The 15,445-nt window shown below is 42.2% G+C and overlaps 1 protein-coding gene across 1 annotated transcript in view; it reads left to right on the top strand.

Moving 5' to 3' along the window:
• The first annotated feature begins 574 nt into the window (after positions 1-574).
• Positions 575-15,445, top strand: part of LOC124864342 (nucleosome-remodeling factor subunit BPTF-like) — a 34,611-nt gene continuing 19,740 nt past the window's right edge. Inside the window, exons 1-12 of the mRNA XM_047359105.1 lie at positions 575-1,327; positions 2,225-3,047; positions 6,361-6,581; positions 10,356-10,535; positions 10,732-10,911; positions 12,435-12,647; positions 12,748-12,827; positions 13,085-13,437; positions 13,542-13,673; positions 13,756-13,885; positions 14,875-15,010; positions 15,123-15,383. Of these exons, the coding sequence (XP_047215061.1) occupies positions 829-1,327; positions 2,225-3,047; positions 6,361-6,581; positions 10,356-10,535; positions 10,732-10,911; positions 12,435-12,647; positions 12,748-12,827; positions 13,085-13,437; positions 13,542-13,673; positions 13,756-13,885; positions 14,875-15,010; positions 15,123-15,383 (3,208 nt within the window). The 5' untranslated portion in view covers positions 575-828. The remainder of the gene's footprint in view (positions 1,328-2,224; positions 3,048-6,360; positions 6,582-10,355; positions 10,536-10,731; positions 10,912-12,434; positions 12,648-12,747; positions 12,828-13,084; positions 13,438-13,541; positions 13,674-13,755; positions 13,886-14,874; positions 15,011-15,122; positions 15,384-15,445) is intronic.

Here is a 15,445-nt window from a genome sequence, read left to right on the forward strand (position 1 = left end):
GATATCTAGGTTTCCTTTCTGGATCTGTAACCCCCCCCCCATGCAGTGTTGGATATGCAGAAGGAAATGAGTGAATGGATGGTCCACTTGTATTATGATGTGTTCTTAACAATTCAGTTTTTAAATATGTGTGTTAGGGGAAAAATGAAATAAATAAGTTACATCAATAGCAATACTGATATAAATAGTAATAAGGTGACTAAATTAAAGTCAAAAATAATATAACACTTTTTTTTTTTTTTTTTGTTACTTGTTATATATTTCTGATATAATTAAATCCACATTAAAGCCAATCGTACCATAAAGTCTGTGTTGTATATACCTGGAATTCTTTATGCTTATACTGTATTATGACATCGTATCAAATCGTTAACAATAATGTGAAATTGTGGTGTTTGCTGCCACCTACATGAACATAAAAACGAGCGGCAGTAAGCGGGTTTCCAAGATCGATTTCGTAAAATGCGTTACACCTTTAAACAAAACCATCGACGATGTGAATAAAAACGTGAGAATACTTTAGTCACTGTTACATTGTTGCCACTGAGCAAGAAGCACTATCCCCACGTGACTCCCGTAGTGAGGCCCTGCTGTTTGTTCAGCCAGAGAGGCAGAGAAGAAAAATGGCGGCCCTAGGCGAACCTGAACGGGACGCCGGGCTAACGTTTTGAGCTTTCACATTCGAAGGGACACGGGGGTCTTCAATGTGCTGTGGTGTTTTTGTGGTCCACGTTTGTTCAGCTCTGTAGGGGCACTGTTTTCGCTCGCCTTTGCGTATGTCATTTGTACGCAAACCTTGGGATTCTAAAGTAATAGATTTCGCCTAAGATGAGAGGGAAAAGGGGCAGGCCGCCCAAAGCGCTACAAACCGATGAGGCATCCCCAGCTACAACCCGGGGTTTGCGACCAAGGAGGAACCTGAAGCCCAGGTTTAGAGACAGCGGGGACGAGGACGCCGATAGCCCGACAAGGGAGCCCCCCAAATCGGCCAGAAAGAGGAAAGCAACGTCAACGCGGGGCAGGGGACGAGGCAGAGGTGGCGGTGGTGGTGGACGAGGAGGTAGAGGTGGTCGCGGTGGAAGGCGGACGGCTGTGTCCAAAACAGTGGTGTACGATGACCACGAGAGTGACGAGGAGGACGATGCTGTGAGTTTACGGTCAGAGGAGGACGAGTTTGTTGAGGAGGAACCCCAGTCCGAGGAGGATGAGGCCCTCAAAGAGGATTCTGATTGCCTGGAAGACGATGTGCTGGAGGAGGAAGAGGATGGTGCCAGCTTCTGCACCGAGAGTAGCTTTCGGAGTCAGAGCACTCACGCCAGCACTCCGGGTAAATAATCACTGATCTTTGAACTGACCCTCGCCTCTGGATGTTCTGTCGGGGTTAGAGTATGTAATGTGAAAAGCGTGTGTACAGTGCAGGAAGCAGTAAGGTTATTGTTCAAAATGGAGAATGCACACTTTATGAAAACAGGCCGCATTGAAGCCACTGCAGGTGGACTGAAGCATTAAATGTACCAATAGTGCGACTTGTTTCCATCACCTCATGTGATCATGTAGCTCACACTCATTTCCTAAAAGAACCTGAAGGGGTCTGCAGCTTTAGCTGTCATAGCCGAAGCTAATAACTTAGCCTAGAACAAGCTAATGTTAGCATTGAAAGTAGCTCCGTGCCTACTGTGTAACAGCAATTGTAAAAATATAAGAAACTTTATATTTGCAGCCCACACTTCTTAACACTGTTTTTTGAAACAAGAACTTGAGTTATTTTAATTTAATGAAACAAACGGGCATGGCTAACTAACTTTAGCTTAGCTAGCATGTCTGTAATTGACCCATACATTGACAGCTTTCCTTAGCCAGAACATGTTAATTTATTATATCGAGACTCTGGATAATTATTAAACTTTAATGGCTTAGTAGTGGCCGTAATATAGAGAGTTTTAATCAGCATTAAGGCTTTTGACTAATTTGACAGCCACTGTGCTGTATGAAGCAGGATTAGGCTGCCTCATTAGGCTAATGATGACAGAAAGGAACAACTTGAACCAATGTAGCTTTTGTTGAAGTTTCCAGGTTTAAGGATTGCAGTATCTTCCAAAGCATTGAGTGATGCACGGAAATATACAACCATGTATTAAATCATTTGTTATATTATTGTTCTGCATTGCTGTTAATTAAATATACCATTTTAATCTTCCTCAAACAGTTTTTTTTGATCTTGCAGGAAAGAAGAAGGTACGGGCTCCCCGCCCTCGCACTCCTGTTCTCGAAGACAAGGAAATCCCTCCCCTTGAGCTTCCAGAGACCTCTGAGGATCTCTTGGTGCCCAACGAGGAGCTTCTCAACATCACTTCTGTCTATGAGGTGCTGAGGAACTTCAGCACGGTGCTGCGTCTCTCCCCTTTCCGCTTTGAGGACTTCTGCGCTGCGTTAGTCGGCCAGGAGCAGTGCACGTTAATAGCAGAGACTCATATCTCCCTGTTGAAGGCCATCCTACGCGAGGAAGATTCCTCCAACACTACTTTTGGCCCGGCAGACCTTAAGGACAGCGTTAACTCTACTCTTTACTTTATCGATGGCATGACGTGGCCCGAAGTTTTGCGGGCTTACTGTGAAAGCGACAGAGAGTTCCACCATGTTCTGCCATATCTGGAGATGGACGAATATCCCTGTGGTTCTCTAGAAAGCAAGATTAGGGTGCTACAGTTCTTAGTGGACCAGTTTCTTACTACTAACATTGCCCGTGAGGAGCTCATGTCTGATGGCAGCATGCAGTACGATGACCACTGCCGTGTGTGTCACCGTCTGGGAGACCTGCTGTGTTGTGAGACTTGTTCTGCAGTCTACCACCTGGAGTGTGTTAAGCCACCGCTAGAAGAGGTTCCTGAGGATGAATGGCAGTGTGAGGTTTGTGTGGCACACAAGGTGCCTGGAGTCACAGACTGTGTGATGGAGGCACAGAAAAACCGGCCCTACATCCGTCAGGAACCCATCGGATATGATCGGCATCAGAGGAAATACTGGTTCCTAAATCGAAGGATTATTATGTGAGTTAGGACAAATACTGTCTGTTTGACTTACCGTGATTGGTTTTAATGCTTTGACAGAGTTTTATAAAGGAAAACAAACTGAACATTACAATAATTTTTATTGAAAAGCAACTTTGCCGAAGGCTTTATAGGGGTATTACAAGAACTCAACATTTTCTGCAGAGCATTAAAACAAAAGTACATTTGTTGGTAGCTTTTAACAGGTATTAGACATTTTAGAGATTTGATTCTTTATACTGAAACATAAAAGTTGCCTTCTTCCCTGGTGAAGATCTGTAGAAAAGCCCTCATAAAAATTCTACTGCAGTAGAATAATCTCACTTTAAAAAAATTCAACCTTTAATTTGGAAAAAATAAAAATTTTTGTAAAGAAGGAATTGTTTTTAACAAAATCTCTGGTGACACAATCTTTTGTACCCCTAACAGTACCTAAACAATAAATTTAACTAAAGCATTTTTTCATAAATTATTCTTTACCTTTTAAAGATATTTTTTGGCACTAGTGGCCTTTATTTTTATTTTTTGACAGTAGGCAGACAGGAAAGAGGGGTAGAGAGAGTGGGTGACTTTCAGCAAATGTCGCCGGGTCCGGGACTCGAACCTGGGACGGCCACTTCGAGGACTGTAGCCTCCGTATATGGTCGCGCGATTAACCCCTACACCATCAGCGCCGCGCCATTCTTTGCCTTTTTAAGTTGATCTACGTTTCTAGGAACTTCTAATTAGTACTCCTTAACATTCTGTTTCCCTGGGGTACAAGTATGACTTGACACAGAGGTCCACTCCTTTCTGTCTGTGTTTAACATTACAAATGTTGTTGTAGCTCATATTATGAAGGTTTCTTCAAAGAGCCGTTGTAGATGCTGATGGCTGTGGGCAGGAAGGATCTCCTGTAGCGGTCCGTCTTACAGCAGATCTGAAGAAGCCTCTGACTGAAGACACTGTTGTTGTAGGACAGTCTCATGAAGAGGATGATCAGGGTTCTCCATAATGTTCTTCATTTTATGAAGAACCGTCCTTTGTACAATGATCTCCAGAGGAGTCCCCAGAACAGAGCCAACCTTCTTTATCAGCTTGTTGAGCTTTTTTAAGTCCCTGGCTCTGATGCTGCTTCCCCAGCAGATGATGGCAGAAGAAATCACACTCTCCACAACAGACTTATAGAAGATATGCAGCATCTTGCTGCAAACACCAAAGGACCTAAGCTTCCTCAAGAAGTACAGTCTGCTCTGTCCCTTCTTGTAGATGACTTCAGTTGCATCTCCACTCTAGTCTGTTGTCCAGGTGAACATTAAGGTATTTATACTCCTCCACCACCTCCACTTCTTCTCCCATGATGGAAATAGTTTTTGACTTATTCCTGTTTCTCTTAAAATCTTCAATCATCTCCTTTGTTTTAGTCATGTTCAAGATGAGATGATTGTTTCCACAACATGCCACAAAGCGGTCCACCACCTTCCTGTACTCAACTTCTTGTCCATCTCTGATCCACCCCACGACTGCAGAATCATCCGAGTATTTCTGTAGATGACAGAAGTCTGTCTTGTACTGGAAGTCTGAGGTGTACAGAGTGAAGAGGAGGTTGAAGAGGTGCTGCAGAATCCCACAAAGCTGCTCTGCACAGGACTCTAGGGCTGACACAATCCGCACCTGCAGCCTTGTTCCGGTTCAGTCTGTCCAGTTGTTTTTTTACTTGACTTCTTGAGACACACAGGTGGAAGGTGGAGGCAAAGGGAGCATCAGCTTCTTCTGATATGGTTGAAGATAAACATGTAGAAGCAGAAGGGTTCATGGCTGAGGTGGAAGATAAAACATCTGAGGTGTTACTGGACAGCTGTGGGTCAAAGGAGGGTGGGATGTCTGTTTGGCTGTGAGCAGGAGAGGAGGATGCTAAGCTTGTTTCTGAACTGAACCTATTAAAGAATGTGTTCAGTTCAGTGGCTCTGTCCAGACCTCCATCTGTCTGATCCTCCTTCAGATGAAGCCTGTGATTTTCTTCATCCCTGACCACACATCTCTGATATTGTTTTGACAAAAAAGGCCTTTTTTATCCATGGAAGGTAAGCAGTTTGCTAAAAGCTGCTGTAAATTTAACTGGAAATATGTGTTTTGGTCACTGGAGACGACGAGAAGATTAAGCTGGTGCAATAAAAATGAGGACGTGCACCTCATGTCCCCTGTTAAGTAAGGTGAAGGGTCTGTGATGCTGTGGGCCTGTTTTGTCTTTCAAAGGTACCTGGCAACTTTGTTAGAGTAGCTGGCATCATTTAAAAAAAGAAATCTGGGGAACTCTACCAGTAAACCAAAATGGCTTGTCAGCACAAAGTGATTATGATCCAAGATTTATGGCCAAATTAGCAGAAATATGGTTCACAAGACATAAAATCAACCTTCTCCCATGGTCATCAGACCTAAATCCAACAGATATGAAACGGGGGATCTGCAATAAAGAGAAGATTTATTCTGGACTCGATTATTGTGAAAAGTTCTTGAAGAACACTAATTGTTTTTCACTTGTAATTGTGCCACTGGTGATTTTGTTAAAAACTATTTCTAAGGCCTGGATTCTTTTCCTACATTTCTTTGTGAAATGATACTGCTGCACTAATATCTGAATTTATGTCAAGGTTTTTTTACACATCTTTTTCAGGGATGCACACAATGGGCTGCTTTTTACGACCTCATTTTCTTGCTGTTACGTCAGCTGAAGTTTGGAATCGAATAGATTTAGCAGAATATTTCTCAGAGCAATCTGAAGAAAGATGCAAGATCCAGGGTGATGAGCTCAGACACAACTTTTATTATTAATTGTTCAGTCAGCCTCATGAAGAACCAAACTCATAGCTCTTACTGCTATAAAACCATTTAAACTCGGTCAGAGACGAGCCTTGAGACTGGTTGAAACAAATGTATGTAAATAGAAATTGCACCAATATTGGCACTGTTCTTAAAATGGTCTCATAATGCCAAACTTTGCATTGTTTTGCATTGTCCATCCTTAAATGTTAAAACTGCTGGAGAGGGGCTTATTGGGCCAGATTGTTGGCAAGAAAAATGCAGGAATCTCCCATTAATTCACTCACTGGTTTTTTGAGAGATGACACATCCAAGCCCTTTGTCTCCATTGGCAGCTCAGGCTTCTGATGAATTCCTCTCCATTTTTAATGGTATTTTTTGAAGGGGAAAGGAAAGTGTAATTTTATAGATTAGACCCATCCTTGGCACCAGTGAGATAAAATCCACATATTAAGAAACAACTGGAAACACTTGGGTTTCAGCTCTGTAACAACCTTTGCCTGTCTCTTCCCAGTGAAGAAGATGGGGAGAACGAGAAGAAAAAGATCTGGTACTACAGCAGCAAAGCACAGCTGGAGGAGTTGGTTGAGTGTCTGGATAAGGAATACTGGGAGACGGACCTTCACGCCACTCTGGAAGATATGAAGCAGGAAATGCAAGCCCACATGGACATCACAGAGGATCTTACCAACAAAGCCCGTGGAAACAATAAGGCCTACCTCACTGCTGTCAATGGTACGTATTACACCTGCGGTCCTCATAACCCATAAAGCTTCAAAGTAGTTTCCATCTGATGAAACTTGCTAATATTTTAATCTTGTTTAAGGTTATTTATGACATTAGAAGTGTAAGGAAAGCACACGTTGGTGTGTTCTGCATGGGTTCAGAGGTATTTTATAAAGCTTCAGATAAGAATCGTTCCATTGGGCGACCCGGTTTGCACTGCTGACGGTTGGGCGTTTCCCTTTTCTCTCCATGACATTCACTGACAGAACAAGCAACTGTCTTCCACTCAGCTTCCTCCAAGAAGCTACAGTGGTTAGAAGACCTTTCAGTTCTTAGCCAACAGGTTCCGTTTCTGTTTGTCTGTTCGGCCGCGCTATTGTTCACTTTTTACGCCAGACTTCCTCTGTATGTCACTACACCGCTTACATTTTCTTATCAATGAGATATCTTGGTGCTGTGCTTTTCTTTATGGCTGCGCCTTTTGGTATTTTGTCAAAGGCTGGATGTTTGAACAAGCTCTGGTGCGAAATGTCGGAAATATTTATTTAAAGGAAGATTTATGGGTGTGCCTGTAATCTTTTATTGTTCGAAAGCAAGCCCCTGCTGCGGGCTGCTTCTGGCACCAGTCTCATTGAAAACTGTCATTGCAGATGATGGTACAGTGCATAGTCATAGTCATTGATGTCACAGTTTGATGTAAAGCTAAGCTGCACCAATCAGAGATCACATACAGGTCCTTCTCAAAATATTAGCATATTGTGATAAAGTTCATTATTTTCCATAATGTCATGATGAAAATTTAACATTCATATATTTTAGATTCATTGCACACTAACTGAAATATTTCAGGTCTTTTATTGTCTTAATACGGATGATTTTGGCATACAGCTCATGAAAACCCAAAATTCCTATCTCACAAAATTAGCATATCATTAAAAGGGTCTCTAAACGAGCTATGAACCTAATCATCTGAATCAACGAGTTAACTCTAAACACCTGCAAAAGATTCCTGAGGCCTTTAAAACTCCCAGCCTGGTTCATCACTCAAAACCCCAATCATGGGTAAGACTGCCGACCTGACTGCTGTCCAGAAGGCCACTATTGACACCCTCAAGCAAGAGGGTAAGACACAGAAAGAAATTTCTGAACGAATAGGCTGTTCCCAGAGTGCTGTATCAAGGCACCTCAGTGGGAAGTCTGTGGGAAGGAAAAAGTGTGGCAGAAAACGCTGCACAACGAGAAGAGGTGACCGGACCCTGAGGAAGATTGTGGAGAAGGGCCGATTCCAGACCTTGGGGGACCTGCGGAAGCAGTGGACTGAGTCTGGAGTAGAAACATCCAGAGCCACCGTGCACAGGCGTGTGCAGGAAATGGGCTACAGGTGCCGCATTCCCCAGACCTGGGCTACAGAGAAGCAGCACTGGACTGTTGCTCAGTGGTCCAAAGTACTTTTTTCGGATGAAAGCAAATTCTGCATGTCATTCGGAAATCAAGGTGCCAGAGTCTGGAGGAAGACTGGGGAGAAGAAAATGCCAGAAGTCCAGTGTCAAGTACCCACAGTCAGTGATGGTCTGGGGTGCCGTGTCAGCTGCTGGTGTTGGTCCACTGTGTTTTATCAAGGGCAGGGTCAATGCAGCTAGCTATCAGGAGATTTTGGAGCACTTCATGCTTCCATCTGCTGAAAAGCTTTATGGAGATGAAGATTTCATTTTTCAGCACGACCTGGCACCTGCTCACAGTGCCAAAACCACTGGTAAATGGTTTACTGACCATGGTATCACTGTGCTCAATTGGCCTGCCAACTCTCCTGACCTGAACCCCATAGAGAATCTGTGGGATATTGTGAAGAGAACGTTGAGAGACTCAAGACCCAACACTCTGGATGAGCTAAAGGCCGCTATCGAAGCATCCTGGGCCTCCATAAGACCTCAGCAGTGCCACAAGCTGATTGCCTCCATGCCACGCCGCATTGAAGCAGTCATTTCTGTAAAAGGATTCCCGACCAAGTATTGAGTGCATAACTGTACATGATTATTTGAAGGTTGACGTTTTTTGTATTAAAAACACTTTTCTTTTATTGGTCGGATGAAATATGCTAATTTTGTGAGATAGGAATTTTGGGTTTTCATGAGCTGTATGCCAAAATCATCCGTGTTAAGACAATAAAAGACCTGAAATATTTCAGTTAGTGTGCAATGAATCTAAAATATATGAATGTTAAATTTTCATCATTACATTATAGAAAATAATGAACTTTATCACAATATGCTAATATTTTGAGAAGGACCTGTAGCTGATTTCAAATCCGAGGTTTTTCTAAAGCTCTGCCTGTGAATACAGATTTTAGCTGATTGTGATTTCTCTTGAACTATAAATAACATTCGAAGTATAGGTCAGATTCTGGAAAAACAGGACCCGGTTACAGAGCTGCCTCTCTCTGCATCAATGTATATCTAGGAATCCAGTAAAAGTCTACAGGTTATTGGAGATAAAGATCTGTTCAAATAAAAGCAAACATATCTCATTTAGTCTATACAGGTTATAGACCAAAAGGTCACTACGGTTTTATTTTTTTCTCTTTTTGCACACCTAAAAAGAGAGTGCACCATATTACAACAGTTTTCTTTTTTCCATAAGATCTATTCAAAAAAGGGAAAAAGCTCAGATTTACTTTCAGATATGTTAAAATTTTAAATAATTCATTCATTTATTTTAGCTTTAAAGTAGCCTTATGAAGTCTTGCTTTGATTGGTCATTATTTATCTACATTAGGAGCAGAGGTGACGTTACACTGTGTGAGAGAGAGAGCAGTTGGTGCAACAAAGCTCTGCTGTTAAACGCTACTTCACTATTAATTTTCAAATGCACACAAGGATTATATATTGAACATTTTAAAATGTAGCATCTTTTAATAGCGATTAGCATAATTAGCGAGGTTAACATTTTTGATGAAAAAAAACAGTATGTGAAGCTAACATTTGACGTAGCTTCCCTTAGAAAGACGAACAGAACAGCATCAAGGGTAACAACAGTCTCCAGTGAAATTTTACACCTTTGATATCTACAAATATATTCTATGCCCCTGATGAACATTTTCTGTTTCAGTTGTTTTAATGCTCAAGTCAGCTTAAAAAGGGCATAGCTTGTTAGCTTCCTCCTATCTGATCTTGTTTATATTTACAAGCTCATGATCTTTTTATTACAGGTAAAAGCACTTAGCTTCAGAGAACCTCACTTGAAAAATCCTGAAGCGACCCTGAAGATAGCTTCTTCCCTCAGTATTGAATTCCACACTTGAGTGTTATTAGCCCAGCCTTGTAATGCCTGAGTATGGTAGGCTCACGAATCAGAAGCCAGGTATCTCTAGAAAACACTGTGGTGAAACTATGGGTTGTAGGTACCTTCAAAATAATTGTCATGAAACAGGAAAAGTGCATCAGTTAAAGTCTGATGCCATATGCTTTCAGCATTTTTCTTTTTTCAGTCCTTAAGGAGAGCAAATTGAATACTTGCAATTTTTAAATAATTTCATTCTGTTATCCTGAACAAAACACACTGGTATCCAGATAAAATGAACATTTCAGGATGTTACTGCTGATTTTCAGGAGCTTTAATACAACAATTTAATTGTGTAACACTGTAAAGAAAATAAAAGTGTCTGTCCTGATATAAAAGGCTGCATGGCATCTTGACATGCATTATGAAATTGTTTTCAACAATTCCAGTGCTGCCTTCTGTGTTATGGCTCTATGTTTAAGACTAATTGCTCCCTTTTGTTTGTAGAGGTGTCCATGGAGCGTTTGAAGATCAGGCGAAAGGTGCAGGAAGCAAAGAAACGAGCAGCGGAGACAAAGAAGGAAACAGAAGGGGGCTCTGTAAACACAGCTGGGGACAATGCTGAGCTCTCGGCACAACAAAACAAGGCGGAGGATGCTGAGCCAACAGAATACACTAGTTCACAAGGTAAAAATGACTGAATATGGCAAAAACGTTATCTTCTGATTTTCATTCTTGTTATAAGTTTGCCTGTGAGTTTTTCAAACATGTTTTGGGCGAAGCTGTATCTGTTTAGGTAAACTACCTTACCTAGTCTTCATATGCCGATTACACAAAGACATCCTGACTCTGCTGGTGCTGTTCACTGTTTGTCGTACCACAGCAGCTACCGATCAGCCTCCTTCAGAGGAGAGATGTGTGTCGGACAAACCTGTCTCTGCCTCCCAGGATGCAGCTGCATCTAAGATCGATTCTCTTGAGTCAAGCAATGAAACACAAATTGCTCATTCTTGGAACCAGAAGAGTGGGGACTCCCCTCAACTGGCGAAGCAGGGATGGACAGGTACCCCTGAGTCATCGTTTGGCCTAAAGACAAGCTGTCACTTTGCACCTCATACCCTGCTTCCTGGCTGTACGTCCCTTGTGATCTGTTTGGCTGCTGTTTGCACTATTTCATTAATCATGCTCTGTGCTTGCAGTTGTATCTTGCATGCTTTCTGAAGGATACTGGAGGTTATGTGTGGTCAGATTAGACCAAAATCCAAGTGTTTGGTCGACAGGAATAACTTAGTTGGGGAAAAATGGATCACCCTGAACTCTCTCCCCACAGGGAAACACGGTGGTGGCGGCATCATGCTGTGGGACACTTTTTTTGGCTTGGATAGCAGACCTTTGTACTTGTACCTGAACATAAAGAAATACTCTGTGGGCATTATTCAGTCCTCCCTTTATTAAAACAGCCTCTAATTAGTTATTAAAAAGAAAATACGTCTTACACTGGCACAATCATATGTTCCTCAGGTGCCCCAGGCCTCTTTTTGTTTTGATTTGACTTGCTGATGCTGATTTTAGCCGGTACAGTTTGGATTTTCCTCCCTGCTTGGACAGAATTAAATGAATGTGCTTTTAGCAGCTTCCTGGAGAGCCTAGAGTCACCCTGAGGAGATAGGTTAGCAGTTTATTAACAGAGACATGTAAAACATTCAGGACACCGACCTGTACCTGTATTGCCCTCCCATCCGTAGAGAATATAGATTTGCCATAAATCTGAGCTTTCCAAAAGGCTGTCAATATTTCCAAATCCATCATGTTCCATAACAGATATGTTTTAAACACCTTACAGGCACTAAAAAGGGGTAACTCTTAGTATGTTCCACTCATTAACAACTTCTACACTGAGTGTTGCTATCTGTGGGACCTGGTATGAGTAGTGTATGGTGTGTTCACTGATCAGAAAAAAGGTCAGATTTTTGACTTTTTGGCTGGCCAGTCACCAGTTGGCACCGATCAAGCTGAAAATGGGAGGGTCGGGTTTTTTTTGTTGCGTCTCTTGTGCTTTTATCAATTTTTCTCATATCTGTAGTCGTGTGCTTTCTACAGTGTCTTGTTCATTGTGGTCCTAAAAAGCAAGGGCTTGTTTGCCATGAACTGCTTTTTTTTATTATAAGTTAATTCAATGGACATTTTTGGTGGGCTCCTGTTGCCCAAACAAAGAGCGCTCTCATGGAGACGCCACCTGCTACCCCGATAACAAAAAGCTGCATATAAATTTAGAGCTCGCTCCAGTCAGTTCTCAAAGAAAGAAGGAGTATTAGCTTAGCTTTGCAGCTGGTATACTTCTTGCTTTGACTGTGTGCATTAATTCTCTTGCGGACTCATTTCTTTTGCCAGTTTTTTGGTGATTTTCTGGATGCCATTTTTACAACTGATACAGTTAGCAAGTTGTATTTCTGCATTGCAGTCTGCATGTTTAAATTGCAAAGATTTCTGGCAATACTCCTGATTTATATGTATTTTGTGTTTAATATAGCACATCACCTGTATACTGTTTGCTGTACTCAGTTTGCTTTATTATAATTGGTTTAGATGACCACCAGAAGTCAGAGTCTACATGTGAAGATGCAGAAGGTGGTAAATCATTGTCACCAGCCCAAGATGAATCCCGTGAGCAGTCATGTCAGCCAGATGCAGCGAGTAACAGCAGCCAAGTTTCTGCTGTTGGGGGTCCCAAGAAGGCGGAGCCACCTGATTTGGCCGACAGGTCCTCCCAGTCCTCTTTTACCAGCCAAGACGGGACCGGTGAGCGGAAATGTGGAAAATAAAACATTGACTCTGATTTGAGTTCAGCTTTGTCAAACTGTTCTTGTTTTGATGACGAGGGTCTTCTTCTTTCTGACAGAGGACTACAATGAAAGGATTGAGAAGGAGAGTGGAGCAGGGCAAGACTCGAGAAAACAAATGGAGAGAGACAGCGAAGAGGTGAGGAGGATTTTTGTTTTGGTTTGAATGTAAATTGAGCAACTTCAGTCACCAAAGGGAAAATTTTACATTTTTCTGAGTGCAATGTGTCCACGGCGCCTAATCTTCTGTATTAACTTGAGCAAAGTTGTAGTATTAGCATCTAAATTATATTGACAGCAACAACAAAAAGATCATGAATGCATTTGTTTTTCTCCGGACCCCAAGTCGGCTGTATAGAAACTGCAGTCCTAATATGTGTCCCATCTGTATCCCAGTCATCTCCTGGACACTCTGCTGCTGACACCCCACGTCTCAGCTTCTTAAAAAGGGACCTGGCGGTGAATTTAAACACCTTGTTTAAGCTGGGTCAGGAGGGTAAATACAGGGTATTCCAGAACCAATACAGCACCAACGCCTTGGCACTCAACAAACATCAGCACCGGGAGGACTATGACAAGAAACGCCACCTCTCACACAAGTTCAGCCTGACCACGGCGTCGGAGTTCAAATGGAACGGATCGATCCACGGGTCACGCAGCCTGACGGTCACCACGCTCCGCCTGACTATAATCCAGCTGGAAACAAACGTCCCCGGACCATTTATGCACCCCAACTGGGCATCACACAGGTACATCACCACAGGTGTTTTTTATGTGAACAATAAAAAGCTTGAATATTGTTTTTATGCCATTGAACAAGATATATTTTGCACATTTTCCTTTCTTTTTGTAGGACCAACTGGAACAAAGCAGTACAGATGTGCAGCAAGGCCAGGGAGTTTGCTTTGGCCCTGGCTATCCTGGAGTGTGCAATTAAACCAGTGGTTATGCTGCCTGTGTGGAAAGATTCTCTTGGCCACACAAGGTAAAGGAGGAACAAGGCTCAGCTTTGTGTGTTTGTTTCAGTGTTTTATGTTATGGCTTAACTCTGTTCGCTTTTGCTTCAGAATGCATCGGATGACCTCTATGGAGCGGGATGAGAAGGAGAAGGTTAAAAAGCGGGAGAAAAAACTTGAAGATGAAGAGACTTTGCTGCAAGCCACATGGGTGAAATACACCATCCCCATCAAACACCAGGTAGGACAGTGAGCATGGATGCATTTGGCTTGCTAAGGAATGGACCTTTTCACATTTTCACACATCTCACATTAAAGCAGGGTTCGGTTCTACAACTAAATCCCAAGCCTTTTACATCTCACTGAGCTCTGTTCTATCCGTCATTCCAAAGAGAAAAGAGTACGGCACAACAGCAAGCCAACCAAATGTGGCCATCCACCCTAACTGACAGACTGGGCGAATGAGAGCGTTAATCATAGAAATAGACAAGAAGCCCATGGTAACTCTGGTGTAGCTGCTGAGATCTACAGCTCTTGTGGGACTAATCTGTTGTCAGTTCATCCAAAACACTATATGTAGCAGAAAATAAATACAACACATCACTCTGAATGTACCACCCATACTGAACGTTTACATGTGGAGACCATCCCTACCATTAAACATGGCGCTGGCAGCGTTATGCTGTGGTGATGCTTTTTTTCAGCAAGATCAGGGAAGCTGGTCAGAGTTAATGGGCAGAAGAATTAGGTTTTAAACAAGACAAAAAACTGTTAGAAGCTGCAAAAGACTTGAAACTGGGGCAGAGGTTTACTTTGCAGCAGGACAATGATCCTGGATCCATGGTACGTCAATAAAATTGAGTTAAAAGTGATGCCGTCTGCCCAATCTGACTGAACTGGAGCCATTTTGCAAAATGCATGAATGGATATTGAACTGTTTCTAGATATGCCCATCTGGATTTTATATAGGGATATATGAGTAAATGGGGCTAAAATCAAATACATTCCACACTCCTCTGATTTTTGGGTGAAAAAGTTTAAAACCTTTTGTCTTGTTCCTTTTACTTCACAGTTCTGCTATACTGTGTTTCTCTTCTATCATATAAAATCCTAATAAAACACATTGAGGTTTGTTGTAACCTGACAACATATAAAGTTGAGTTCCATGCATTACAGATCATTGTTATACACATAAATGTTTTTTAATAAGGTCTGTTTGTTTCTCCCCAGGTGTGGAAGCAGAAAGGGGAAGAGTATAGAGTAACAGGGTATGGTGGTTGGATCTGGGTCAGTAAGACGCACGTGCCACGCTTTGTTCCAAAGCTGCCAGGGAACACTAACGTAAACTACCGCAAAGAGCTAGAAGGTAAGGGTTTGACCAGTTTCCTCCAAATACGTCTGTTATTCTCTGTCCTATGTTTTATTTGTTTGTTTCATTTTTACATTTGAGGCTTATATGGTTTTTTACTTATTTTCAGCCAGGTTGAGAAAAGAAAATGCAGCACCTGCCATTAAGACGGAGGATTTGAAAGAAAGCGAAAAGCAGGTCACCCAGAGCACAGAGGACAAGGAGCAGGGACCCAACTCTGCATTGTCTCAGGTTGCTTCTTTGGCTAATGACACCGAACTTCACAGCAACAACGTAGAAGAAAAACCTGTAAAGGATGAGCAAGTAAAACCAGCTGATGAAGATGAAAAAGTGGATGTCAACTCCAGCCAAAAGGTTCCTGACAAAGGAGGTAAAAATCTGGAGTTACTAATTACTTAACTGTATTGGTGAATATGCTTTTATTTCTGTTAT

Source organism: Girardinichthys multiradiatus, chromosome Y (genome assembly GCF_021462225.1).
Source record: "Girardinichthys multiradiatus isolate DD_20200921_A chromosome Y, DD_fGirMul_XY1, whole genome shotgun sequence".
NCBI classification, from domain to species: Eukaryota; Metazoa; Chordata; class Actinopteri; order Cyprinodontiformes; family Goodeidae; genus Girardinichthys; species Girardinichthys multiradiatus.